Source organism: Brienomyrus brachyistius, chromosome 1, assembly GCF_023856365.1.
Source record: "Brienomyrus brachyistius isolate T26 chromosome 1, BBRACH_0.4, whole genome shotgun sequence".
Taxonomy (NCBI): Eukaryota; Metazoa; Chordata; class Actinopteri; order Osteoglossiformes; family Mormyridae; genus Brienomyrus; species Brienomyrus brachyistius.
The window spans coordinates 11,175,904-11,202,955 of record NC_064533.1 but is presented as its reverse complement, the minus strand read 5'-3'; the positions used below and the strand labels follow the sequence as shown (position 1 = coordinate 11,202,955).

Genomic DNA, 27,052 nt, shown 5'->3' with positions numbered 1-27,052 from the left:
TGGGAAGGACTCTCTGGATTCAGGAGCTCAGGACACGGAAACAAAGCCTTGCTTCTGATGGTCATTCATGTGACTCTTAAAGGTGAGGTTCGGTGGAAGGGGGCGGGACTCACATAGGCCTCATAGTCACATGACTGGAAGATGAGCTTCTCCGGGTGGTGCTGCCAGTACTGCACCGGCGTGGATGAGGTCGCCTCATTGGGTGGCCGCAACGTGATTGGTTCGCACCACTCGCCTTGCTGAAAGCGGAAAAATTACAGGTGGACAGAGGGGTCACCTATGTGCAGTACTCAATAAAACCAGGACAACTGGCATCATACTTTAGCTATTAGCCACAGAATCCTAAACCTGAAATCAGGCTCTTTGAAAAAGTCATGCTGTCTGCTGCGTTTCTGTGTGTATCTCCTGGGTTAAACACACCACAACTCTTAGTGTTGAAACACTGCAGAATTCAATAGTCACACCTCAAACCCCCTGTTATCTGCTCCTAGGGCTGTCAATGACTGCATCTCTCTGTAGTGTCCTTGTCTCCCACCTCAACAGTGGGAGTTAGTCACTGAAATCACTGAGAAGCCCTACATGAAGGGGACTATGGGAAATCTAGCATGTTTCGATTGACTGACGAATCTAGGTAACTACAGATATACAGATTCCCTATAGGTCACAGGACTTTATTTCCTGTACCAACTGTACATTCCTGAAGGTTTGGGTACAGAAAAATGGATAAAGAGATAAAATTGATTTCCTGACAAGTGATATTGTCCTCAATCGTTTTAAAATAAAAATGCCATGGATCTGCACATTTATCAGCACGTCCTGGGACATCTGCGCATTTATCAGCACGTCCTGGGACATCTGCGCATTTATCAGCACGTCCTGGGACATCACGCATTTATCAGCACGTCCTGGGACATCTACGCATTTATCAGCACGTCCTGGGACATCTGCGCATTTATCAGCACGTCCTGGGACATCACGCATTTATCAGCACGTCCTGGGACATCACGCATTTATCAGCACGTCCTGGGACATCACGCATTTATCAGCACGTCCTGGGACATCTGCGCATTTATCAGCACATCCTGGGACACCTGCGCATTTATCAGCACGTCCTGGGACACCTGCGCATTTATCAGCACGTCCTGGGACATCTGCGCATTTATCAGCACATCCTGGGACATTACGTATTTTTCAGCACGTCCTGGGACATCTGCGCATTTATCAGCACGTCCTGGGACAACTGCGCATTTATCAGCACGTCCTGGGACATCTGCGCATTTATCAGCACATACTGGGACTTCACGCATTTATCAGCACGTCCTGGGACAACTGCGCATTTATCAGCACGTCCTGGAACATCTGTGCATTTATCAGCACATCCTGGGACAACTGCGCATTTATCAGCACGTCCTGGGACATCTGCGCATTTATCAGCACGTCCTGGGACATCTGCGCATTTATCAGCACGTCCTGGGACATCTGCGCATTTATCAGCACGTCCTGGGACATCTGCGCATTTATCAGCACATCCTGGGACATCACATATTTTTCAGCATGTCCTGTGACATCGCGCAATTATCAGCACGTCCTGGGACATCTGTGCATTTATCAGCACGTCCTGGGACATCATGTTTTCTAAGGATCCATGAAACAAAAGATGTGTGACTTTGTGGGACGGCTGAATCAGGTCTCTCTCCAAATCCCAGGTCGTTTTTAACAGTGCCTCACAAACACCAGCCCCGACACTGGCATCCATGGGGTCACAGCCTGGGGGTGGGGGCACTGACCATGCTCACTTGCGCCATCTGCCGCTCCAGCTTGGAGCGCGGCACATCGTCGAAGTAATTGTCGTTGCGGCGGCGCCGGGCGTCGGCCTGCATCATGAGGTGCTGAACGTCCAGCGAGCCGGCGGTGGTGTAGGCGCTCTGGCTGAGTGAGGGTGACAGCTGCGGAGGTGTGTGATTCCCAGTGGGCTCCTGCAGGACAAGGAGGGTCTGTGGCGTTAAAGGGCATTCGTGGTAACAGATCACACTTGTCTTTTGTATGGTTACTCTGACCAAAGTCCTGCCACAGCAGCGGGGAACAGACCTGTATAATGGTTTGCCACAAACACCTTGTTGCAACTCTGTTGTGAAAGGCGCTATATAAAAATATATTGAATTGAACCCATACCTGCTGCCCTCTGATCCGCTGGCGACCGCCTGGGCACTGGAGTTACACAGGGATCCCGCTTCCTGTGACAGCATAGCCTCACTTCCTGTGACTCACCCCCCCACCGACCCCCCAACTCTTGACATCACAACTGGGGCAGAATCTCATTATCCCGCCTGCATGGCGGTGGATCGATCGTGCTCGAGGAGTCAGCAGGCGGATGGACCCGCTGCTCCATGTTTCTGTAATTTGTCCTGTGGCCCCTGGAGCAGATGGCGGAGGCACGGGCCCCTTGCGGAAGCCCACCTGGGCTGGGCGCCATCTGGCCCTGGCTCAGCATAAACTCCAGTCCCCGGAGATGTGGTCTACAAGCTGACCTCCAGCAACATTATGCCAGGAGTGGACGAGCTGGAGGATGGCTTTTAATTACAACTGCACGTAGATATTGCATACTAGACTGGCGGGGGGGGGGGGGGAGGTGGGTCACAGGTGTATGAAAAAGTGCCACATGCCCTTTGCCACCTGGCTTCATTTTCTATGCTCCGTGCTCCTCCTTCTTCCGGACTGCTGCCCCTGTCCTGTCCTCCCGGAAATTCAGCCCATCTGTTTGCTGAGAGTCCTGCTCCCTGCTGCCAGCTAACGGCCACAGCCTCATCCAAGCCGCTTTAACACAGAGGAACAGGGAGAGGGGCTCACTTGAACCCGTCTTGCCTGTTCTGCTCTCCATCCCCTGCTTTTTCTGCAGTCCCTGAGCGCCCCCCCCCCCCCCCTTACTGCTTCACAGACACCCCCGCTGGATAAAGACAGCGCGCTGCATTCCCACACGCATGCCGAATGCAGAGGCGTATCAAAGGAGCTCATTGCCAGTCAGCTGGGTCTCCTCATGCAGGAAGGCTGTCACACACCAGTAACCAGCATCATGGACTAACGACGCATGGAAGTTGAAACAAGTCCTTCCTGAGCCAGACAGCAGTCGGCTGTGCACAGGGGTGTGGCCACACTGGTCTCAGCTGAAACCTGATTAGTCCTTGGAACTCACCCCCCCCGGCCTGCCACCCGACACTCACCGATTCAAAGCATACCGTTGGCTAATGATAAGGCTGGTGTATGAATTATAGCCCATCTTATTCCCCTAGTCTTAAAAAATCCTAGAATTCCCCTAGCCCCCCAGTCCCAGCTGGCTGGCATCACAAGACAAGAGCAGCCACTCACTGCGCCTCATTCACCCATGAGGAGGAAAATGCAGATGCCCTACAGATTAGGACCAGCCAATGGTAGCGGGGCGTGAAGGCCGGCCTCCGGACAGCTCACTTACTCTCAGGGAGATGGCTCGGGGCGGTTTCTGAGGTGGGTCGTCGTGGAGACGGTCTCCAAGGGATGCCAGGATACGCTTCCGGTGTCCAAGCAAGCTGATCTTCAACACCTGAGGATGGAAGAAAGATGGCTTTTTACACACAAGACTAGGACAGCAGAGATGGCTGGTGAGGTGGCTGGGAAGGCGGCATGGCGACGGAGTTTGAGGGAGGAAACACAACAGTGAAAAAGCTCAGTCATCTGTACCTTTCCATCATCAAAACATAACTGATCGACCAAATTCCTCCAAGCACTCAATTCTAAGGCTAACGTGGATCACAGCAAATGACGGATGGATGGAGCTGCTAGCATGTGGCTAACGCACTAGGAAGTGACGGAACGCAGTGCTGTATTGGTGGTATGTGTGTGCCTGTGAGTACGCGAGCCAGAAAGCCATCCATCTTGTGTCCCCAGCACGCTCGAACTCAGCAGGGCACGTTCAGGGCAGTGAAAGCCTCTGTGGACACACATGACATCATCAACGGGAGCTAGGCCACAGGTCAAACACCAGAAGGGTGTGGGTTCACTCATCCAACAGCCTGCCTGCTCACACATGCAGCGAGGCACCAGATTACTTTCAGCAAAAATACTGCAAACCATCACATGCGCGAGGTGACTGGTAAGCAAACAGACGACGGTGTCGTCGGAGTCTCCGCTCTGGGCTCGGCATGCTGGGAAGATGACAAGGAGACAGGGCTTCTTTCTGGGTGCAGAACAATAATTACACAGCGTCTCACACATAGCTGTGAGTTTAATTATCCTCAGAGCGGGCCTGGGGGGGAGGGTGCATTCCAGCTTTGTAGCATCCAGACACTAATCACTCCCACATCTCCTGCACTCCCGCACCAATTACGAAGCTACCTGATTAGAGTAAGGAGCCAGCTGCAGCAGGGAGACCTGCAGACACATGCGCAGACAGACACACGCGCAGACACACAGACGTAAAAACAGGCACGTAGGATGACAGACACAGACTTGCTGGCACACGGATGCACAGATACAGACACGGACAGCCTTCACACACAGCGAGTGGGGGACAGAGAGAGGGAGAGCGAGAGAGGGGGACAGAGCAGCAGGGTGGGCAGGCAGGCAGGCAGAAGGATGGATTTCCACGGAAACGACACTGACGGCCGCCCGCAAGGCCGTTCACGCCGACAGCGGTGTCGGGCTCGGAGAGGCACAGAAATTACCCTCCTCTCACGTAATAAACTCTGCTGGATCATTTTCCACTTCCTGTATAATTTGGCAGCAGGGCTGACTAGGTGATGTACTGCGGATGGATTATTACGGAATCTGCATATAAATTTGTTTGCGGCTTATCTGATACTGGACAATGGCGGGAAAACAACAGACGAAGAAGCAGATTTCAGATGAAGGCGATTTACATAAAAAAAGACACAAAACATCTTCAACGAAGAAGCTTCAAAAGCGAGATCGCTATCTGCCCCGCACATCGTACATGAACAATTAAAATGGCCCCCATTTGAACAGCCGGGATCAAAGCAGCCAGCATGACACTTTAAAATGTAGGCTTCTCTCACACAGACATAAAATATACTCTATGGCACACCAGCTCTCTCTATCTCTCTATCTCTCTTCCTCGCTCCACCAGCTGCCTTTTCTCCCAATCCGGCTCCCGGCTCAGAGCAGCGATCCGGACGATATTCCTGCACGTTTAATTTCGAGACGGTCTAAATGCCGCCGAACGGGTAATTAACCCACTTCCCGGCTCGCGGCGAAGACACGGCTGCGGGATCGCTGACGGGGAGCGGGGACCACAGGCGAGCGTCGGAGGAGGAGAGGAGGAGAGGAGAGAGGGAGAGACGGAGAGACAAGGAGGTAGGGATGAAGAGAGAGAAGGGAGGAGGAAGACACGGCACGTTTGATTTAGATTAAAATGGTGTGGAGTGGGAGCAGTTGGACTGAGATATGTGGGGAGGTCAAGGAGGCAAGAGGAGGCCCAGGCTAAATCTCCCTGATTCCTCAGCAGGAGGAGCTGGATCCGTGGGCGGCCGCCCTCTAATCCTGTCCCCAGCCCTCCATCCTGATTCATATACATACACCAAACGTGCCAACTCTTAAAACAATAACGGCAGAAAATAACTCCGTCCTTTGCCCGCGTTTGATGTTCCAAACAAACAAGCTGCCTGCTCTCCTCTCCTGCCAAGCCTGCTGCCCGTTGGGTGATGGGTGACAACCACACACACAGTTGTAATTGCTTTGGTACCTCGTGGGACATTCTGGGAAGCTCTCTGCTGTGACGTCTGCACATGTGACTGGCTTTTGTGTGTCTGCTGCATCCATTTGAATAGGTTTAACAGAAAGGTCTTAAAATTGCATTTGAGGCTCAGCACTGCCAAGTCTGTCCTGTAGGGGGGGGGTCTCATTACATATTCGCCCCACCTCATATTTCATTTACAAGGAAACTACGCACTAATCACAGAGCTGAGTCCAGCCACATCCAAAATTTATATTGCCGGAAAATGAAGCGTGACTGGATTCTGTGAGGCTAACGTGTCCTGGGGCACTGAGGTGCGTTTCACAATCCGTGACATAATCCCTGTTAAAGCCTGTAACTCCTGCAGAAATAACCACCCTTACAGGATTAACCTGGATGGGCAGCAGCGACACTGTGAAGCCTCATTGCTAGAGGGGGGGGTTGGGCACCATGACAATCGAGATAACCGTCACTGTTGGGAGACGCAACTGGCCCTGGCGGACAACTCTGTCCTGGTCTGGGTGATAGCCGTCACTGTACCACGGCAGGATGGCCATGCTACTCACTCTCACTACTCACTACTTACTCTACTCACTCGTTCAGTTGAGATGTTGAGCACTGTTCACCATATGGTGCCCAACAGAACGGCCAGGAACGTGATTCAGGGACCAGGGACACGCGTGACGCATACGGTCCCTGGTGCGTAAGATCAGCAGATAATCCAAGAGAGAATTAGCAGGAATGGGAGTGGAGGACCAAGCAGTGAGATGTTCAGATAGATCAACAAGAAGCTTCACTGGGAAAGACCCTGCCATAACCCCCACCTGCAGGCCCCAGCCTGGACTGGCCAAGGAGGAGGAGCCGGTCCTGACAGCATCATGATGACCTCAGGCCCCCACCGGAATTCGGATCTGGGTGGGTGGGTGAGGGTCCTCTGGAGCTCCATCAGCTTAATGACCTCATTCACAGTATCAGACCGAAGTTCAAGCCCAGTGATGTCATCGCCGATGGTGGGCCGCAGTGCCGGAGCGTCTGTTCTTCAGGTTCGACGCCGTGTGACAGTGGGAAGCGGCTCGGTCAACCGTCCAATCAAAACATTACCGCATCGGGGTCCACGGACCGGGCTGATCCCCTGGGCATCGGCCATCCATGCAGACGAGTGCCCACTCCCACCCGCCTCCCCCTTCCTTAATATAGGTAAGCGTTTCCCACATGCCGACCCATGACCCAGTCACGTGACACAGAGAGGAACACCGCCGGTCCGCTGAGCCCCCAGAAGCTCGAGCCCTTTAACTCTGCAGCAGAGTGTTTGTCTGCGGCTGGTACTGACATCGTCAGTGACCCACGACCTGCTGCATGCAGCGCTGCCTTCAGCAGAAAACCCTGCATATTTTTGTTAATGAATTATTTGCTTTTGTACACCAACCACCTACACACCCTTATTGAAACTGTTCCTGACTGCCTGACCGTATAAGAACATAAGAAATTTACAAACGAGAGGAGGCCAAGCTCGTTTGGGGAGAACTTAACTCCGCTGAATAGTATAATAGTAGAACCTTCCATGTACAGTGTCCCGAAGGATCTTACTCCTTACTTCCGTGACCCTGTGACCATGTAGAAAACAACAGGATTACGACCCGAGTTAACAGGTGATGTGCAGTGATGAGCTGCTGGTTATCAGGGATCACATTTCCTTCCCATTTCCCACCCATCTTTAACCGACAACTAGTAACAACTGGGGTGGAGGGTAGGGACTGGGAGGGGGGGGGGTGTAGAATAAGCTGGTTGCCTAGCAACCACAAGGGGCACTGGCGCTATGCATAGAATGCAGTCAGCCTCCGCTGAAAGGTAACGCGGAAATCCGGGCCAGTGGCGATACGGCGAGGGGGCGCGTTGATCCAGCTGATGCGTTGCCGTGCTGCACTGTACATGTGGGACGCCATGGCGCAGAGCGGCACACACACACATGCGGCGTGGGGCTCCTACGCACACATTGCAGGCGGATGGCCACAGCTCAGAGGGGCCAGACGGCGGCGCGGTCAGGAGAGGAGAACCCGGAAGCTCCCTGCAGGGACCGAACTGCAGCCGGGAGGGACGTCAGCCAAAGCACAGCCTGGGCAGGGGGGTAAGGCAGGACCTCTGAAGGCGTGTGTGTGTGTGTGTGTGTGTGTGCGTGTGTGTGAGTATGACAGTGTGTGAGAGAGAGCGTGTTGGTGTGTGTGTGTGACAGTATATGTGACAGTGTGTGTGTGTGTGAGACAGTGTGTGCGAGTGGACAGGACCGTGCAGTTCAGTGCGGGTGTGTGAGTGCATGTATGCGTGTGTGACAGTGTTTGTGAGAGAGAGTGCGTGAGAGTTTGTGAGCGTTGGCAGGGCCGAGCAGGGGCCTGTAGGGCTATAAACGTATGTGTGTATGTATGAGTGCATGTATGTGTGTGTTTGTGTGAGTAGTAATGTGTTTGTTTAATTCTGTGTATATGTGTAATGATGTGCGTGCGTTTAGTACTGTGAATGGGTGTAAACATATGTGTGTATTAATTCCATGTATGTGTCACACGTGTGTGTGTGTGTGTGTGTGTGTGTGTATTTGTTTTCCTGGATTATGACCATCTGTGCATAAAGGACAGCCCAGCATGTCACTCAGTTACCAACCTGTAGGGGGCGGTGTGCCTCACATCTCCAACTTTATGTCGTCGCACCTCCCCAGCCCCACCCCGGTAGGGATGCACACCATACTGTCCTCAGGGCGAACGGAGAGCCAGCACGCTGGAAGCGGTGGCCCCAGACAAACCGCACCCTGACACCAGTGAATCACGGCGGCAAACAAACTCCAGCTTCGGCCTCAATGATGAACCAAGTTGCACAACAAACTTCAAGCTAATTACCAAACTAAATATTACAAAACGGCAGCGGAGCAGCAGGTTTCACAGCCTCACCGTAAGCTGGCTGATCCAGGATACAGAACGGGCTGCGCCTACATGGCACTGAGCTGCTGCTTCCTGCAGCAGGAAGTGTAACTTTGACAGCCTCAGCTGGAATGCAGGATTCGCTTTAATCCGACGGCACCGGGACCAGCAAATCGCATGCAGAACTTCAGCAAGAGCAACAAAACTCCACCGGCAGCCAAGGGGGGGTGGGGTTCGGGCGGCGCGTGTGCCGGGGGGGACCAGGGGATGCCACAGGCAGCCGCTCGGCACCATCAGTCACCCTGCAGCCGGCTTGCAGTTCACCAAGAGTGGCCCCCCATCTCATCCCTCGGCCAGGACACCAAGGGCGTTACTGCCCCCAGATCCGCGGTCCCAAGGCCCCAAAGGTGCTTGGCCACGGGGGAGAACAGAGTTGGCCAGGCGGTGCGGCAGAGGGGCAACTTAGGGGGCCTTGGGAGAGCGAGGAAGAGGGGATACTGAATAGGAAAGCATGCATCCTGTGGAGCATGTGCGAAAAGCCCGTCATGAATACGGCGCTCCGCAGCTCCCCCTCAAACTCGTGCACCCCCCCCACACTCTGCGGTCGCTGTGTATAGGGTCTGCACTCACCCTCCCACAGGACAGGCGCCTGCTCGCTCCGGTCCGGCCCGGTCTGCCCTCTCGCTCTGCCGCCGGGGTGCTGGTGCCGCAGCGTGGCCCGATTGCCAGTCTCCTCCTTCGCCTCTCGAGCAACTCCCTACCCAGACGCTCTCATCCTTCTCTCCCTTCCTCCCTCCCTCCTTCCCTCCTGCTCTGCCTTTCTCTCTCTCTTTCTCTCTCCCTCAATCGCCCGCCCGCTCTCCGCCTCGTTACTATGGCGACTCGGGGCACATCCAGAGACAAGCTCTCGCACGCTTGCCGGCAGCGCAGGTAACTGGCGGGCGGCTGAGGAGCTCGGATCATTAACCCCCTCCTGCCTTTGTTAGGGACACAACGCCGCAGCGAGTCAGGGCGGGCGGGGGGGGCACAGTGTCGCTTCTTAGCGCGTCTGCTGACATCGACGTTTCTGCACAGGCCAACACGGACAGATTCAGCGCCCCCCCCCTCCCCCACCCATCAATACTCCCCCATTGCAGACACACATGTCCACTGGAGGAGCCTCCATTGAAGAGGAGGCGTTACTCTTGGAGAGGAAGCAGAGCGGCACTACAGCGTGATCCTGCGGATTTTGGGCTGGGATATGAAGCCCGGGTGCACGGTTCCCCTCCTTCTGCACACGCTGCCTTATGCTCCGTGAGGCTTGTGCCCGGCTGGTTCAGCACCTGACCGCGCTGTAAATTTTGGTCCTGATCGCATCTGCTGCAAACAGAGCAGTATTTTTTCTTCTCTCAGCCCCCACGATGATCCCCTCGCATCCCACCTGTGGACTCGCCATGGTAACACTGCCACCTTATCTGCAATGTCGCCATGGCTACGCCCCTGAATCCAGGGGAAAAAGGCAGTCATGGTCTCTGGGCCATACTCAGGTCAGGTGACTGGTGGGAGGCTGGGATTGACGCAGCTCCCTCTGAAACACACATCTGTTACACGAGACCACCTGGAGCACGCCTGGAGCACGCCTGGAGCATGCCTGGAGTACGCCTGTCTGAGCCAACATGCTAGAGAGAGAGATTTGGTTTTCCATCTCTACATTATTACGAGGACTGTATTACCTATTACATTTGATATAGGTGTTCTTTTTGCAATGCTCCACAGCAATGGCAATACATTTTCAGAATAATTTCCCAGACTAGTAAAACCATTTGAATAGGAATTCAGTATTAAAAGATAGGGGGCGCCATCATCTTCCTGTCCTGCAGACTGCGCGAGGTGAGCACTGAATTCCCAGCTGAGGCCTGAGAGTGGTCTGCTCCCAAGCCCGCGTGTTGCACGTGTCATCCAAGTTTGAGCAGCACCAGGGGCGAGGGTGGGAGGCCGGCCGTTTACAGTGGGCCGTTCGCATTTTGGCAGTCTGCAGTCATGGCCCCCCAATCTCAAGCCGCCCGTCTCACATGGAACGCAGCAGATGGTCGGAGTCTTTGTTACCGCAGCGGGTTTCGCAGTTTCACACTGACATGCACACAAACACACACAAACACACGGCCACACGTTTGCCCCCCCCCCCCCCCAAAGGCTCAGAAGAGCCAGTTTTACACAGTGACAAAACCCTGCTCCGCGCGTCAGGTCGCTATAGTAACCGCTACCTGTCTTACTGGTCATCAAAAAGTAAAACTTTTATTACTTAGCTGCAGCTTGTATTAGCCACAGTGACTGGTCGTTGTGCTGAGCGATGTGCTGTGACCTGGTGCCTGCACAGCTGGACCAGGCTGACAGGCAGCAGGCTCGCAGACATACAACTTGGGTCACGCGCTGATCATGCATCGTTTGCATTGTTCATGAGGCTTAACTCACTCCTCATACAGCCCATTTCCCCCTCTCAGGACTTCAGTATTGCCAGTGGCACTTAGACCTCTACCTGGAACTGGAATATCTGGTCTCTGTAAACAGTTTATTCTCAGCTCCCGTGTCTCCAATCTCTGTGTCTATAAAATGGGCTCTGAGTTCAGTCTCAGTCTGTCTCAAGTCTCTGTGTGTCTCTACAAAAAGTTCAGAGTTCAGTCTCAGTGGCTCCCCGTTGCCGTGTGTCTGCAAAACTGAGCTCGGAGTTCAGTCTCAGTCCCTGTGTCTGCAGAGGAATGTCTCAATGAGAAACGATGTGTTTCTGCCCTGAGGTGTGGTTCTACTGCAAAAACATGTTTCATACTCAAAGAGGGACAGGCCGGCACACTGCGGTCATATACAGAAACATGCAGCGCGGATGTGAAATCCTAGCTTGGTGAGCGCACACACACAGGGCGACATCAAGCACGAAATGCTGTGTGCAATCACACACACGTCCTTGCAGATGGAAATATCGCTACTCCAACGAGCTTCAGCACCTCTTGCTCAGGCTTCAAAAATCATTCTACTCCCCCTGGCTAAAAGAGCCACATTCCTCCGCACAGGTTATTTGGGAGCAAGTCCCTGCTAGCAGGCACGCTCAGGGAATTCTGTAAATATGTGCTGACCTTTCTATTTTCATCAGACTATACGGACGAACGTATAAAGCTTTATGAAGCAGAAGGAAGAAAAAACAGCTCAGTATCTCTGGCTCCCCACAGTATTCAAATCAAAGTGAATCCCTCAGTAACTTCACTGCTTGAACTTCGCTTTTGGCTTCGTCAATTTGTAAAGCAAGATATTCTGTACACAAGCACAATATGTTCTCTGCGGAAACTATCAAAAAGAACACCAGAGCCCTCTACTGGCCAAGAAGCAGTAATGCAGCTGTGAACCTAAATTCCAATTTGCATTCATTTGTGTGTTCATTAACCTCTAAAGAATATTGCCAATCAAGGGGGCAACGCGGTAATGAAATCGGTCATGTGTCCCAGTAGACCAACTTTAAAGTCTAAACTTGCGCACTGCCCTTCTTATTTCCACGGGAAGTGAATGCAGTTGCCACACGGCTTGGCCCAAAACGCAGTGAACCGGGGGATGAGAGCAGCCTCTGCTTTAATAAGGGGCCACATCTCTGTTCCCTAATACAATAAGGAGCTTGTCATGCCAACTGCTTCTTTGCCGCTATTGATGGTGGTGGTGGGGGGGGGGGGGGGCTGGCATTAAGAACAGTAGAAGCTTAATAGTAATTTATCCAAGTAACCCCCCCCCCCCCACTGTGGGGTACCTAATTCAGAACGCTCCCCGTTAGCCAGCTACCTCCAGTCCTCACCTCCTTGATCCATCCATCCATCCATCCATCCATCTTCTGATCTCTGCCCTCCAGCTGTTTCACTGCTTACCTTCAGGCTGTCACATGATCCCCTCAAAAATTGCTCAGATCAGGTTGCTCATCACGACTGGCCACTGGGGCCACTGGAATTGCATCCTAATTTCCTGTCCACTGTACATTGTTAACACCAATGGCTTCATCACGCTCTGCGAATATGCTTTGCATGCGCTATATAAATAAACTACACCGGACTCTCCATTCTCTGATTCCCTGAACTTTCTGAACACAGTGTTCAGAGGTAGGGACTCAGTGAAGTTCTGCCATTGGCTAACAGGAGGGTTCAGACACTCATATCCCATATCACAGAGACTCTTTGTTAAGACAGACCTATGCATAGTGCATACATGTACTGAAAAGCAGTGGTTTTGGTGCCCCCTAGTGGTCACCACCTCCTGTACAGCATCTCTGTGTGAGCGGCTAAGGAGCCCGCAGCCCCTCTTCTCAGTACTGCAGTGAGCTGGTGGAGAGCGCGGCCTACCGTACCGCCCACCTCCTGCCACTATGCCGTGCTTTTGCGCTTTTTTATTCCTACAGCTCCGTTCCAGTATTGCGTGGGGATAAAATGAATGAATGAATGAATGAATGAATGAAACGTTTTCTTTACCCCGTCACCAAATGCTAAAATCAAACACCAAACCGTTTAAGTTAACGGTCATTCAGAACCACACAAGGTAATTCAGAGAAGATCTGATTATTTAAATTCAAAACACCCCCCCCCCCCCAAACATACATCCTCATTCAGTCCAAAGGAAAGTCATTTTGCACTCCCAGTATCTAAAATCCCCTAAGGCCTTTCAGGCTGCACATATTATATCTTTCAGGAGAATGATTTCAGATAAGTACCTCGCGATCCTGGGATGAGATGCTGTAAACAAGAACAGGACGTGGTGTCATGGCACCCCAGTGCGGGCACCTACCACAGATCCGTATGATCAAGGTAGATATTTCTACTGGATTAACTGACTTTGTGCGTTCCATTAGAATGCGATATTAAACGGGACTGGAACAAGAGGAGATGCTGCTTACATTGATGAGCTCAATTTCCCAGATCTTCTTGACCAATTCCATAGAGGTGTAGCCATTGATGAGGAAAGACTTGGTGTAGTCACCAAGCTCCAGAGACTCCAGCCACTCCGCCACTGACGTGGGGTTGTTCCCATCATAGCCGATTGGCCGCACCTGTAGGAAGGCATACACACTGGGCTTTTTTCATTGGAGGATGCACAACAAATTCCATCAATCAGGTTAGATGAACCTGTCACTTTTGAAGAAATCACTCCACATCCTGCACCAGGAGAGCCCCACAATGGGCCCGAACTTGGCTGGATCACAAAAAAACATGCCTTTTTACTATATAACTACATGTTTAGATATTAACACAAAATATGTATTTTATCTTGTTTTTTATTGGATCATAGTTACCCTATTGGTATTATGTTTGCTGTTTTTGGGTTCTAGCTGCTGAGTATATATAAAGACTGGCTTTCATTTGTGCAGTAGGTCACCTTTTCTTGTTTATGTATTAACAGTAGAGCATACAACGCCCCTGAGCATCTTGAATGTAATAGTAATTTGGCATCAGTGGTGTGAAACTTCAGTTCATTCACACAGTACATTAACGCACCTGCCTTGTGGATGTAATTTAAACTTATCTGATTGCTTTGCAGTATTTTGCCTGCTGGGATCAAGGGGATAAATAGATGTAGGTTCTAATTTTGGAGCCATTATCCACCCACTCACTGATGATGAGTTTTTCGGAATTTTTATCAGATGGATTTCTCTGTGTTGCTGTTTCTTGTGTTTTTCGTTTTGTTCCTGTTTGTTTGTACTCTCCTGTTTGTTTGTACTCTCCTGTTTGTTTGTACTCTCCTGTTTGTTTGTACTCTCCTGTTTGTTTGTACTCTCCACTTTTTCTCCTCCCGTTTCTATCTTCCTCTCTGTGCTCCTCTTTGCGTTGCTCTGTTTTCCTTTGTTTCACTTCCTGTTTCTCTGTCTGTCTCGCTGCTCCTCTTTCCTTTGCTCTGCATTCCTTTTCCTCTGTGTGTTTCACTTCCTGTTTCTCTGTCTGTCTCGCTGCTCCTCTTTCCTTTGCTCTGCATTCCTTTTCCTCTGTGTGTTTCACTTCCTGTTTCTCTGTCTGTCTCGCTGCTCCTCTTTCCTTTGCTCTGCATTCCTTTTCCTCTGTGTGTTTCACTTCCTGTTTCTCTGTCTGTCTCGCTGCTCCTCTTTCCTTTGCTCTGCATTCCTTTTCCTCTGTGTGTTTCACTTCCTGTTTCTCTGTCTGTCTCGCTGCTCCTCTTTCCTTTGCTCTGCATTCCTTTTCCTCTGTGTGTTTCACTTCCTGTTTCTCTGTCTGTCTCGCTGCTCCTCTTTCCTTTGCTCTGCATTCCTTTTCCTCTGTGTGTTTCACTCCCTGTTTCTTTCTGCCTCCCTCATTATGCTCCTCTTTGCTTTCTTCTGTGTTCCTGTTACTCTGTTACACTTCCTGTTTCTCTCTGTCTCCCACTCTGTGCTCATCTTTGCTTTGCTCTGTCTTCCTTCCTCTCTCTTCTTCTCTTCCTCCCTTCTCCCAGCGTCCCTCTCTCCCACCGTGTTTCTCTTACTCCTCTCTCTTTAGCTACTCTGACTGCCCTGCTCTCAGTTCCAAAAAGTTAATTGCACTATAGCTCCTGTGAGGAACAGGAGATGAAAACACACATTCTGTGTTTCACATTAAGAGGACAACAGAGGAGCAGGTTCCATTTTTAATGCCTTTGAAAAGTTGTACAGCCAGGTAAGAGCAGCTGCTGAATTCAAATATTACATTTAGGGGTATCTGGAGGTCAGTCTCATTCGCTAAAGGAAAATCCTAGTAACACAACCACTTGCTGCTTCATGACACCTCATGTGTGACTATGCTGAAATCTGTCCATGAACCCTAGTGTGGGTCACAAAATATTAAACTGAGTTAACATTTATATCGCTCAAAGGTACAACAGCGAAATCTCTAAGGATCAGACATTTTCACACATCACCGTTATAACTCCATTTGTTCATTTGCTCATTATTTTGAGCCTGTGGATTAACGGTCCAGTGAAGAACCAGGAGTTTCCCGGCCATCCTCCATCTTGCACGCAGAAGACACAGCCACCCTCACAGGTGACTTCCTGGGTCCATTCAACCCCCCTGCACTAGGGGTGATTCTAGGAATTTTTAAGGTGGGGCGCATAAGTGAGGACCTGATTCATACAGAGAGGCCAACTTCATCTTTAGCCAATGGTAAATCTGGAATCAGTGAGTGACAGGAGAGGGGGCACTCCAGGAGCCAATCAGCTTTCAGCTCGGGCCAGTGCCCCTGTGGCTCTGCTCCATCCTGCATCCATGAGGCAGAATGATGAGAATCTCAGCCCTCCCTTCCAACGGACCGTCTCACTCACCCGCGGCAGGAGGCGGATAGCCTGGAGGAGGCGCTGTCTGTGTGCAGAGTTGAGAATGCCGATCTCCAGCAGGTCCTGGTCCTCCACCACATTGCTGCCCTGGAAGAGAAACAAAGTCCACCCACGTAGCGTCACTCAGTCGCAGTCAGGAGAAAGGCCTGATTGGTGTGTCTGTGTTAATGACTGTGTGGTGTGTGTGTTTGCACAATGATTTGTGTGTCTTTGCTGCCCCCAATGGCTCACGGGAAGCAATTACAACGCACATGGACCCCTCAGATTGGTGGACCATGTCCTTGGTCCGCAGACGAGAGCATTGCTGTGCTGATCCCTGACTTCATGATAAGGGGAAGCACAGCCTCTGATTGGTGGGATCCAGCCGGAAGCAGGTCTTTTATTTCCAGAGCAAAGCGGCTCGCTGTAGACCCTATAGTACCACAGGCTGGTCATATCCAGGTCACGCGTGATGCTTACGACAAACAAACTCGATTTTCCCCCAGCCTAATTTCCTTGGACACTGTAAGTGTCCATCAGTGTGGTTCCTAATGAAATAAGCAAGCAGCTTGAAGATAACGTCACTCCCCAGCCGCCTCTAGCTCACCCAGCACACATTTCATGGTAAACACACAGCTTGAATGTCCCTGCCGATGACAGAGAGGGCAAAACAAGTCATAAATTATCCATCTGAGCGCTGTTTCTTTAAGGAAGGTTTTATTCACGGGCAATTAGGCTAGAATTTAATGGTAAGGCCTGTGTGGTATCACTAAATAATCCATAGGCAATGCCGAACTACATCAGCGGCAGCAGAGTGGCGGAGGAGGTAAAGACAGACTAAAATAAACTGCAAAGCTGCCATGAGGAATGACATACTGCCTGCAGACACACACACACACACACACACACACACACACACACACACTCTGGTATAAACAGCAATGTTTACTGAAGCAGTGAGAAAAGACACTGACTACACACATACCATGGTACAAACTGATTTATTCACATTATTTAATTTATGTTTTAAGCACTCCTGAAGTTTAAGGCCAACAAATATTTTGGAGTTTAGATAATAATAATATATAGATAATAATTATTATTGTCGGTGCCGTTGTTATAGTTATTGCTGTTGTTGCTGACGCACAGAAAAATGCTGTAAAACTGAACCCAAACCCCCCACAAACCCCCCTCCAACCCCCCACTTACTTTACATTCCCACATTGGCAATAAAATATGTCCCATCCTGGCACCATCTCGGGATAAGAGTGTGTGTGGGCGCAGAAGTATTAAAACCTTATTTTATGTCACTAGTTTTTACACCTAGCCGAGCTTTCAGCTGCATATGAACTATAAATGCAGTTCTTTGTGCCAATTAAACCAATTAAAGAAACTGAAGTGGTATTCAGTTACAGCCTGATGGAAGCAAAGGGAAGGCCTTAATCAGCGTGAGAGGCAGCATCGCTGCTGCGTGAGTGGGCGCACTCAGCACCCAGAGTCCAGGCTAACTGCTTGCCACTTTGAAACAAGATTATAAATGTCCAAAGTTCCGTGGTCAAATAATCCACTTGGTGCCCCAAGACGAGGATAAGAGCTCTGCCCTGTAACACCAGACTAAATCCCTCACTGGCAGCCACTCTTTGTCTTTGTTCCTCTCCTTGTTTCTCAATAGCCTCTATTTTTAGTCCTGACTGCTTTGTTCTGTCATTCTTTATCAATATTTAAAGATGCTTAGCAACATGTCAGTATGACTTACTTTGCTTCGAATTTTACATACATAGCTATGCATCTGAATCATTTTTTAAAGCAATTCAGAATAGGTACCTTCATGAAAGGTACAACAAAGTGTGGATCCGAAAACGCAGAGCCATCATCCGCGTTACACAATAAGAAATGGAATTGTGTCCATGTGAATGTGGGCTTCTCTGTGGGCTAGAGTAAGCGGCGGGGGCCTCCAAAGGAGGTCTCATGAAATAATGACAATACTGCACCACTGATAAGTGGATCCAACACCATCAGACTCAGTGATCTGCACCATCAGACCCGGCCAGCAGATCCTGCATCATCATACTCAGTGAAAAGATCCTGCACCATCAGTCCTAGCTAGCTGATCATGCAATATCAGACCTAGCCAGCGCATCTTGCACCATTAGACCAAGCTAATGGATTCTGTACCACCATACCCAGTGAGCTGAATCCACACCATGAGACCCAGTGACCTGAATTCGCACCATGAGACCCAGCAACCTGATCCAGCACCATGAGACCCAGTGATCTGAATCTACACCATCAAACACAGTGAACTGAATCTGCACCATCAGACCCAGTCAGGAGATCCTGCATCATCATACTCAGTGAAAAGATCCTGCACCATAAGTCCCAGCTAGCTGATCATGCATCATCAAACCTAGCCAGCGGATCTTGCACCATCAGACCCAGCCAGCGGATCTTGCACCATCAGACCCAGCTAGTGGATCCTGCACCATCAGAATCAGACCCAGCATCTAAATGATAGTGGCCTCTTCTGATGTGTTTCAGGAACAGTAGAGAACCTAGGGGCACATAGGCAACTTGTGGTTGATTGCTGTCTACAGAGCTCTGCAGAGCAGCAGGCATTTTCGCAGACATGTGTCAGACACACAGAGACAGCTCAGTTGTGGCACAGGTCCACAACGCCGCATCAAATAACCACCAGCAGTCACACGTCCATACGTGACGCTATGGCCACACAAGGTCCAGGCACAAGCTCGCTTAGGCAACGTACAACCTTATATAAGTACTCCAACATCCTGATAAAGGAACACAAGACTAACTTGGCAGAGAACGGGCAAGCCGTGCCAGGATAGGCGAGACCAGCACTGCTGTCCACTGGGTGTCACATGGTGGCAACCAGAAAACAGAGAAACCGGGTGTTTATTGTGGCCTAGACACTCAAGGACTGGGAAGCTGTATTATCCGCTGCTAAATATACGCAGAGGCTATTCAGAGGCAGCATCATCGACTTTCCAAGATATGACGGCTACAGACTCACACCGGTCAACATCCAACCGTCTTACTGGTCACCGGCTCTCCGAGTTCTGATTCACAAGCCAAGTTCACATTTTGATCTACTGGTCAGGTGCACATTTTAATCTACTAGCCTGGTGTGTATTTTAATCTACTGGCCAGGGTAACTTTTTAATCTACTAGCCAGGTGTGTTTTTTAATCCATCAGCCAGGTGTGTATTCTAATTCACTAGTCAGCTGCGCTGTATCCGAGGTGGTAGCCCCCAGAGTCTGCTAGGAAGAGGACCAGAGAAGGCAGAAATATCTACAGACCTCCGTCTGGGGGAAGGAAGTGGAGAAGGTGGGGGGGGGGGGGGGGGGGGGGCGGCAGGGTTTGGTCAGGTGACCAAATATAGCAGACAAATCAGACAGAGTTTTCCTAAGCACCCATCATTTTACATGAGATTTAAAAAATAACAATGGACAGGGATGACAGGTTTACACCGTGATGCACTGATTGCCAGGCATTTAAAGTGCGCTGACAATGCACTGAAGTTTACAGTGCAGACACACATCAAATCCACCTCATACACACACACACAGACATGATATGCTGTCCAGAGCGCGTCCTGCGAATAAATTAAAAAACAAAAGCAGCAGGAAGAGCGGCTCCTCATGTTCCCATAAGCGGAAGAGGGGCAGCGGGTGGATTTTATTTAAAAGGCCCCTTGACGGACCATCCAGTCACCAGCCCACACGCAAGGGCTCACCAGCTCTGGCAGCCCTCAGCCAGCTCTGGCTAAGGGGTCACTCGCCTGTCCTGCCGAAAAACACCAGAAGTAGACAGGCCAGCTAGCTCAGCCTCCATGTGTTACTGCCCTGGGAGAATGGAGCTCTTTACCGATTAATATGTAATTTGTCCCTGATTGCATATCGCCTCTGAGCGCAGATTACGGATTCTGCTCTCTCTGGGGTCATGCTCTTTAACTGGATTAATGGCACGGCCTGCCCTGCCTTTTGGGGTCAAACAAGACTTCTATCGAAAACAGTCCTTTTACAGTCTTTATCCCTGGTGCTCAGCCTCCGCACTGATTCACTAATGCATGCACACACAAGCACACGCACACGCAGGCATAATGGCTGAGCTCTGACTCTTCCCCTCAGTCCGGTTGCCGAGCAGCACTGCAGATCGCATGGAACAGCCCACTCAGGCTGCAGTTGCCAGGGCAACCGGAGGGACAGATGCAGGTCATAGCAACGCGAGGAGAGGAGCCAGCACAGTGGGTCCAGTAAATATCCTCAGAGGCGTCATTACGGAGCATGTAGCTCTCAGTGTTACACACACAAACGCACAGTCCATTCACCTCTGGGTGGCGACAGGCACAGACACACACAGCGCACACACTCACACACATCACTATGCAGACCAGGTCTCCTTGGCACAGCGGCAGAGAGAGGATGCTGTGTCCTCAGCAATGTGCCTCCGAGGTGCCGGGCTTCACGGCTCTGAGTGGTAGCATCGCGCCATCCTCAGAGTGTGAGGAGCCCCCCCCCCAACCCCCCCAGAGGCTCAGGGACCCCCTCATTTCAGTGAGGGGCCTGTATCCCCCCACATGACGAATGCAGAACTACACAGCTGCCCCCGCAGGGCGTAGAATACCAAGCTGGCATCGTTACGTCTAGCCATGCTGCCACCCCTACCCGCATATCCCGCACTTCCTTGACGACGTAAGACCCTCACGGCAGTCCCCCACACTACGCCACCCTGCCAACGCCGACAGGACTGCGACACACTGCATTACTCAAGACGACTTGTGACTGAAAGGTGTTTTGGGACACCCCTCCCCCGGAAAACAAACTGAATGGGACCATCATCCCATTGCCTTCCCATTGGACACAGCACGTGGTGATGCTGCGTATCCGTGACAACAGCCCACGCTCGCAGCCTCGCCATGCATGAGGAAGCCTCCCACTTTGGGCAGAAGACCACGGACATACACCTGGTCTGTCGCACAGGGCGACTACACCTGCCCTGACATCACATCCAGTCCCATGTGCGACATTGCCAGCTGTACACCAGCCCCTCTGAAGCCCTAACAAGCTGCTGCAGTTTTTCAAACACAGAAACACAGAATGCCTGCCCTTCCTACCGACACACACACACACACACACACACACACACACACACCATTACTTACATAAAGCTACCTGTCTCAGCGCGGTCTATGCGTCACCCGGAAAAACACACAAGTGCTCTTTCTGCATATACGTCAACAGCGCACACACACACACACAGACAAACACACATCGCTCCTACTTGAAATCATTAACAGCCAGCAATATAAAAATGACAGACACACACATACACACACATTCCTTGCACCTGTTGCTGACTTTGAAGTATTCATACTGCCGCGTATAGCTGGGTGGCGCTACACTCCGCAAAGCGAGGGATCTCGGCGCGTACGCATGAGCCCTGTTCCGATGCCTCCGATGTGCTCCACAGAGAAGTCTGGGTAATTATCTCACCACAATGGAGATGCACACGTCCCTGACAATGCACTACAGGCGGGTGGCCAGATCTCGTGCACAGGCATGCGAGGTGTGCATGGCTGCCTTGGCCCAGTGTGCAGGACCACCAAGCTATACCGAAGACACAGATGCACGGGGTATGTGATAATTCACTCGCAGAACCTCTGGAAAACATGCCGTCTTGCCCCAAATCCTGCCACACAAACATGTTCATGGACAGAGACTGTTGGAAACACACCTATTCCATGAAAAAGGGTCTACCCACAGGTGTCAGAGTGTGAAAGAAAGCCTTTAATCAGAATTGGGACGGGCTGCGGCGAGGAAAACTAAATGGGATCATCTTCTGATTTAATTAACTAACCGGCAAGGTCGCATAGCTGGAAGGGAAAGCAAAGCAGGCCTGATAGGAGGGGGCAACCGCGACACGCCACATGCGACAAAGTTTCCGGAACGTGGGCTCAATGTGTCGTCGCTGGGGGTGGAGTGTGAGTGTCTGTCTGTGTGTGTGTGTGTGTGGCGGGGGGGGGGGGGGGTAATTCAGAGGTCCTCAATCGGCTCCCCCTAGCCTGAGACCGAGCAGCAGAGCACATAGAGCATGGCCGGATCGGCGAGCTGGCGGAACACTCACCATAAACTGGACGTTGTCGAACCCGTTGGCGAGCAGGTGGTTCTCATACTGGACCAGGCCTATGTTGTCGAGCCACTGGCCCACAGACTGCACCGGGCACCGGGGGCCTATGAGGGGATGCAGAGGCAGCCGCTTGAGCAGCGAGTAGCCGTCCACGCGGTAGCAGCGGCAGTCCGGCTGCGACAGCTGGCACTGCCACATCATATTCCTGGCAAAGTGGCTGTCGAAAGAGCCCGCCAGCTTGCCCGGTTACCGCGGCGACCCGCGTGACGAGACCAAGACGGGAAAAAAAAATAAACACGAGGGGAGGGAAGGAGGGGGAAACAAAAAAGCCCACGGAGGGAGGCGGAGAGGGCCGAGGAGGAGCGGAGGATGCCCCTGCGGCCCGGCGACGGCTTGGGTCCCTCAGGCTCCGGCGGGTCGCTGTGTGGCCATGGCGGAGCAGCGGCGGCGGCGGCAGCGAGGGCTCAGCTGTTGCTCTTGCTTCCCGCGCGGAGCGTGTGTGTGCGTGTGTGTGTGTGTGAGAAAGGGAGAGAGAGAGCGCAAGGGAGGGAGAGAGAGAGAGAGAGAGAGAGAGAGAGAAAGAGGGAGAGGGAGCAGGCACTGCCTGGCTGCCTGATAGAATTCTCTTTATCAAGTACTCCCACACTCATCTATATGCTCCTACAGCGCTGGTCCCCACACCTCCCTCCCTCTCCCTCTCTCTCTCTCTCTCTCTCTCTCAACCCCCCTCCCGGTCTCTCCCTGCCCCTCCTCTCTTCTTCCCGTTCCCTCTTTCTCCAGTTCTCCCTCCCTCTGTCCCTCCCTCTCTCTCTCTCTCTTTCCCTCTCTCTCTCCCTCCCTCGCTCCGTACCTCGCCATTGTCTGAGGGTGTGGAGCTGTATGAGGATGCCTTCTCCTATAGCGCAGGCACACAGTCGTGTGCAACCACAGAAACAAACAGTCAGACACACAGTCAGGCAGAACAGAGACATGAATGCAAAACCACATGCAACGGCACTAACAGAGACACAGCGGCAACACACAAGGTACAGGCATACATACTAAGAGATAAAGAAACGCATGTACTCACACACACACATGTACTCACACACACGCATGTACTCACACACACGCATGTACTCACACACACATGTACTCACACACACGCATGTACTCACACACACACATGTACTCACACACACGCATGCACTCACACACACACATGTACTCACACACACGCATGTACTCACACACACGCATGCACTCACACACACACGCAGGCACAAACACTCTCACAGACACGCACGCACTCTTATACACACACTCTCATGGACACACACTCTCACACACACACTCTAACATACATGAATACACATTCTTGTACATACACACACTCTCACACACATACACACTCTCATACACACGCACACACTCTCTCGGATACACACATTCACAGACATGCATACACACTCTCAAGGAAACACAAACTGTCATGTACAGACATAGATTCACTGACACACACACACTCTCTCTCTGTCACACATACATACACACTGTCACAGACATGTACACTCTCAAACACACTATCCCTCTCACACACACACACTCCGACACACACACAGTCTCCCACATGCACATATACGCACACTCTCACACACACTCACACACAAACACTCTCAGACACACACACACACACTCTCACAGACATACACACTTGCCACTCCATAAGATAAACCTTTCATTCCATCAGAATCAGGGGAAAATTATAAACGCTTCTCCTCCTCTTGATTCTCATGTTCTTCCCTCTCCCCTGAAACTTATCCTCATTCCCTCAATATATAAACTCTTTATGGCCTGAAATTAGCGCTATACGCTGTGGAGACACGTGCCCCCCCCCCCCCCCCCCCCCCCCCCGGCTGAGGAGGAGAGGGGGGACACACGATGACTGACTGCGGCATGCAACACTTGAGGGAAGAGAGAGGCAGTAGAAATGTAACGTTAGAAAAAGGCCCAGTGGTCCTGCTCCATCTTAGGCTCCAGCACAGACTGGCAGTGAGTCACATGGTCGCTTTAGCGCCCGACGGCTGCTCCACACATCAGACTATCCATGTCCTACCTGGATCAGCTACCTCCACATTTAACCATACATCATTAATGGGGTTCCCCAGGAGACAAAGAACAAAGCGTTCGCCAAAGGCTGAGGATAGGGTTCCTGTCTGCAGGTCACCACAGTGGAACGCTGTACATACAGACCAAAACATGGGCAGCTAAAGCTAGCGTACTGTACGTAGCAACACAACCTACAAGCAGCTGTCAGTCTAAAATGTAACAAGGCAGCTCATCCACATGGCATTGATATGGCACCACAGGCTACGATATCATGCACAAGGGGAACGTCCTTTCAGGTACTCTGGACAGGCAGAGGACCAGAGCTGTCAATGAAAGAATAGCGCAATACAGTCAGTGTAGTGGAGGGTGCCATTCAAGCCTAAGATCTGGGCTGACCTCACGGCCTAGATATATGAACTTCCCATGATGCAATTTGTCTCTACAGTGCGAGCTCATTCAGAAAGTTATTGCCTCTGACCTACTGCTAATACACTTTTGGCCTTTTAGACTGAGAGGTAAATTTCACGAGTTTACTTCATTACTCACACACAGATATAGACAGGAGGCACACACACACACACGCGTACATATACACATAGATGCACAGAGACAAACACGCACCTGATGCGTCTTCCTTGATCTCCTCCAGCTCTGTACTGATTCCGGCTCCAATGGAGCTCATGATTTTATCAATCTATAGGGAGACAAAGATGGAGCATGAAACATCATCACTGCGGAAGTCATATTTTCTGCTTACGGCTGTGCTGACTGCCATAAGAAATCCACGTTCATCCTAAACAGGATTTCACAGTGAGCTTGACTATTTAGGGTTTGTTTCTCTGAGCTTGATTTGTAGGACTGGTTTCTCAGAGATTGACTCTTACAGCTGATTTTTTGAGACTAACTCTTATGGCTGGGTTGGTTTCTCTGAGCTTGCCTCTTAGGGTTGGTTTCTCTGAGCTTGCCTCTTAGGGTTGGTTTCTCTGAGCTTGCCTCATTGGGTTGGTTTCTCTGAGCTTGCCTCATTGGGTGGGTTTCTCTGAACTTGCTTCATAGGGTTGGTTTCTCTGAGCTTGCCTCTTAGGGTTGGTTTCTCTGAGTTTGCCTCTTAGGGTTGGTTTCTCTGAGCTTGCCTCTTAGGGTTGGTTTCTCTGAGCTTGCCTCATTGGGTGGGTTTCTTTGAGCTTGCCTCTTAGGGTTGGTTTCTCTGAGCTTGCCTCATTGGGTGGGTTTCTCTGAGCTTGCCTCTTAGGGTTGGTTTCTCTGAGCTTGCCTCTTAGGGTTGGTTTCTCTGAGCTTGCCTCTTAGGGTTGGTTTCTCTGAGCTTGCCTCTTAGGGTTGGTTTCTCTGAGCTTGCCTCATTGGGTGGGTTTCTCTGAGCTTGCCTCATAGGGTTGGTTTCTCTGAGCTTGGCTCTTAGGGTTGGTTTCTCAGCTTGCTTCATAGGGTTGGTTTCTCTGAGCTTGCCTCTTAGGGTTGGTTTCTCTGAGCTTGCCTCATTGGGTTGGTTTCTCTGAGCTTGCCTCTTAGGGTTGGTTTCTCTGAGCTTGCCTCATTGGGTGGGTTTCTCTGACCTTGCATCTTAGGGTTGGTTTCTCTGAGCTTCCCTCTTAGGGTTGGTTTCTCTGAGCTTGCCTCATATGGCAGGTTTCTCTGAGTTTGATATTAGTACCAAACTTGAGATCCTCTAAAAAGGAGTTTCTCCTTGAGTTGAATTCTGGGTAAATTGTAAACCTGAACCTGACTGGTATAGAATGGCGATTTGTTCTCTTTATGGTCTATGTAGAACTCTACTCGAATGTAAGAAAGCAGCCCGGTGGGAAGGTGTTACAGAATACCACAAGTATGCCCTCATGTCAACCACAAGGCCATTTAGCATTCAGTTCATCCTACAACCAGTGCTACATATTGTCGAATTGACATGCATACAGATCAGTTTTAGGAGTTTTGGGAGGTCAGAATGGATATGGCGTGAGATAGGGATGTCAGATCAACACACTATATATGGACAAAAGTATGCAGGCAGCTCTATTCATTAGAAGGATTTGCTAATTAAGCCACACCCATTGCTGACATCATCATGGGATGCCAAATTAGTTCGCCTAAAGTGTATAAACACACAGATACGCACATGGAAGCCAACCAACTACAAACATAGTCCACTAAGAGGACAAAGACCCATAAACAATGAACCAATGACCAACGAGAACGAGAGTCCGGTGGCCACTGTAGCCACTCTTACCTCCTCCCATTCTGCCGTGAAGGACGGTGTTCGCTCCAGCCGGTTGCTGGGGCTGGTTCTGCCAGTGCCAGGCTGGCCTCGTCGTTCCTCCTGGATGGGTGACACGGAGATGAGGTTGGAGTCTGACTTGGAGAAGTTCCGGGAGAGCTGCAGGTCCAGCACGTCCTTAGGCACGGAACGCATCCTGCCGAGCGTGCACGCTCGCTCCTCCAAGCCTGACCGAGCTGGGGAGCCGCTTTTTGGATCCGCCTCGTTCTGGCTCTGGTTCCGGGTTTTGTTCTGGTTCTGGTTCACACGGGTATGGAAGATGGTCCGATAAACAACCTGCGGTTTGGGTTCCCGTGGACCCTTTAGGGCGGACGCTTCACTGCCCGTTCGGGGGAGGCGGGCACACAGTTCGGGAGCCTGCAGCAGATTGCCGTGGTGATGTGCCGGTCCAGGCTCAGGGGCACTGAACTTGCGCACCTTTCCGTAGAGCTGGTAGGGGTTGTCAGGGGACTCGCAGGCTGGTGATGAACCATGCAGCAGCCCAGCAAACTGCTCAGGGATGTGTCCTTCACGGAAGTCGTCTTCAACTGGCACGTCATCTGGGTTACAGAGAGAAGAACAGGAGAGTGACGTTTAATTAATGTTTAATTCATTTATCAGACACTCTTAACGAAAGCGAC

At 51.2% G+C, this 27,052-nt stretch overlaps 1 protein-coding gene across 6 annotated transcripts in view; it reads right to left on the bottom strand.

Annotated features, from left to right (window-relative positions):
* The window catches only part of anks1b (ankyrin repeat and sterile alpha motif domain containing 1B), a 131,232-nt gene that overhangs the window by 7,414 nt on the left and 96,766 nt on the right, over window positions 1–27,052 (bottom strand). For 3 of the 6 annotated variants that reach the window (XM_049006098.1, XM_049006101.1, XM_049006099.1), the window contains exons 13-20: window positions 26,385–26,971; window positions 24,764–24,836; window positions 22,052–22,158; window positions 15,916–16,014; window positions 13,526–13,678; window positions 3,467–3,574; window positions 1,788–1,976; window positions 114–239 (exon numbers count right to left, since the gene is read on the bottom strand). In XM_049006098.1, coding sequence (XP_048862055.1) covers window positions 114–239; window positions 1,788–1,976; window positions 3,467–3,574; window positions 13,526–13,678; window positions 15,916–16,014; window positions 22,052–22,158; window positions 24,764–24,836; window positions 26,385–26,971 — 1,442 coding nt within the window. Of the gene's footprint in view, window positions 1–113; window positions 240–1,787; window positions 1,977–3,466; window positions 3,575–9,258; window positions 9,539–13,525; window positions 13,679–15,915; window positions 16,015–22,051; window positions 22,159–24,763; window positions 24,837–26,384; window positions 26,972–27,052 lie in introns of those variants that run through there. The other 3 variants (XM_049006103.1, XM_049006100.1, XM_049006104.1) reach the window with 3 other exon arrangements.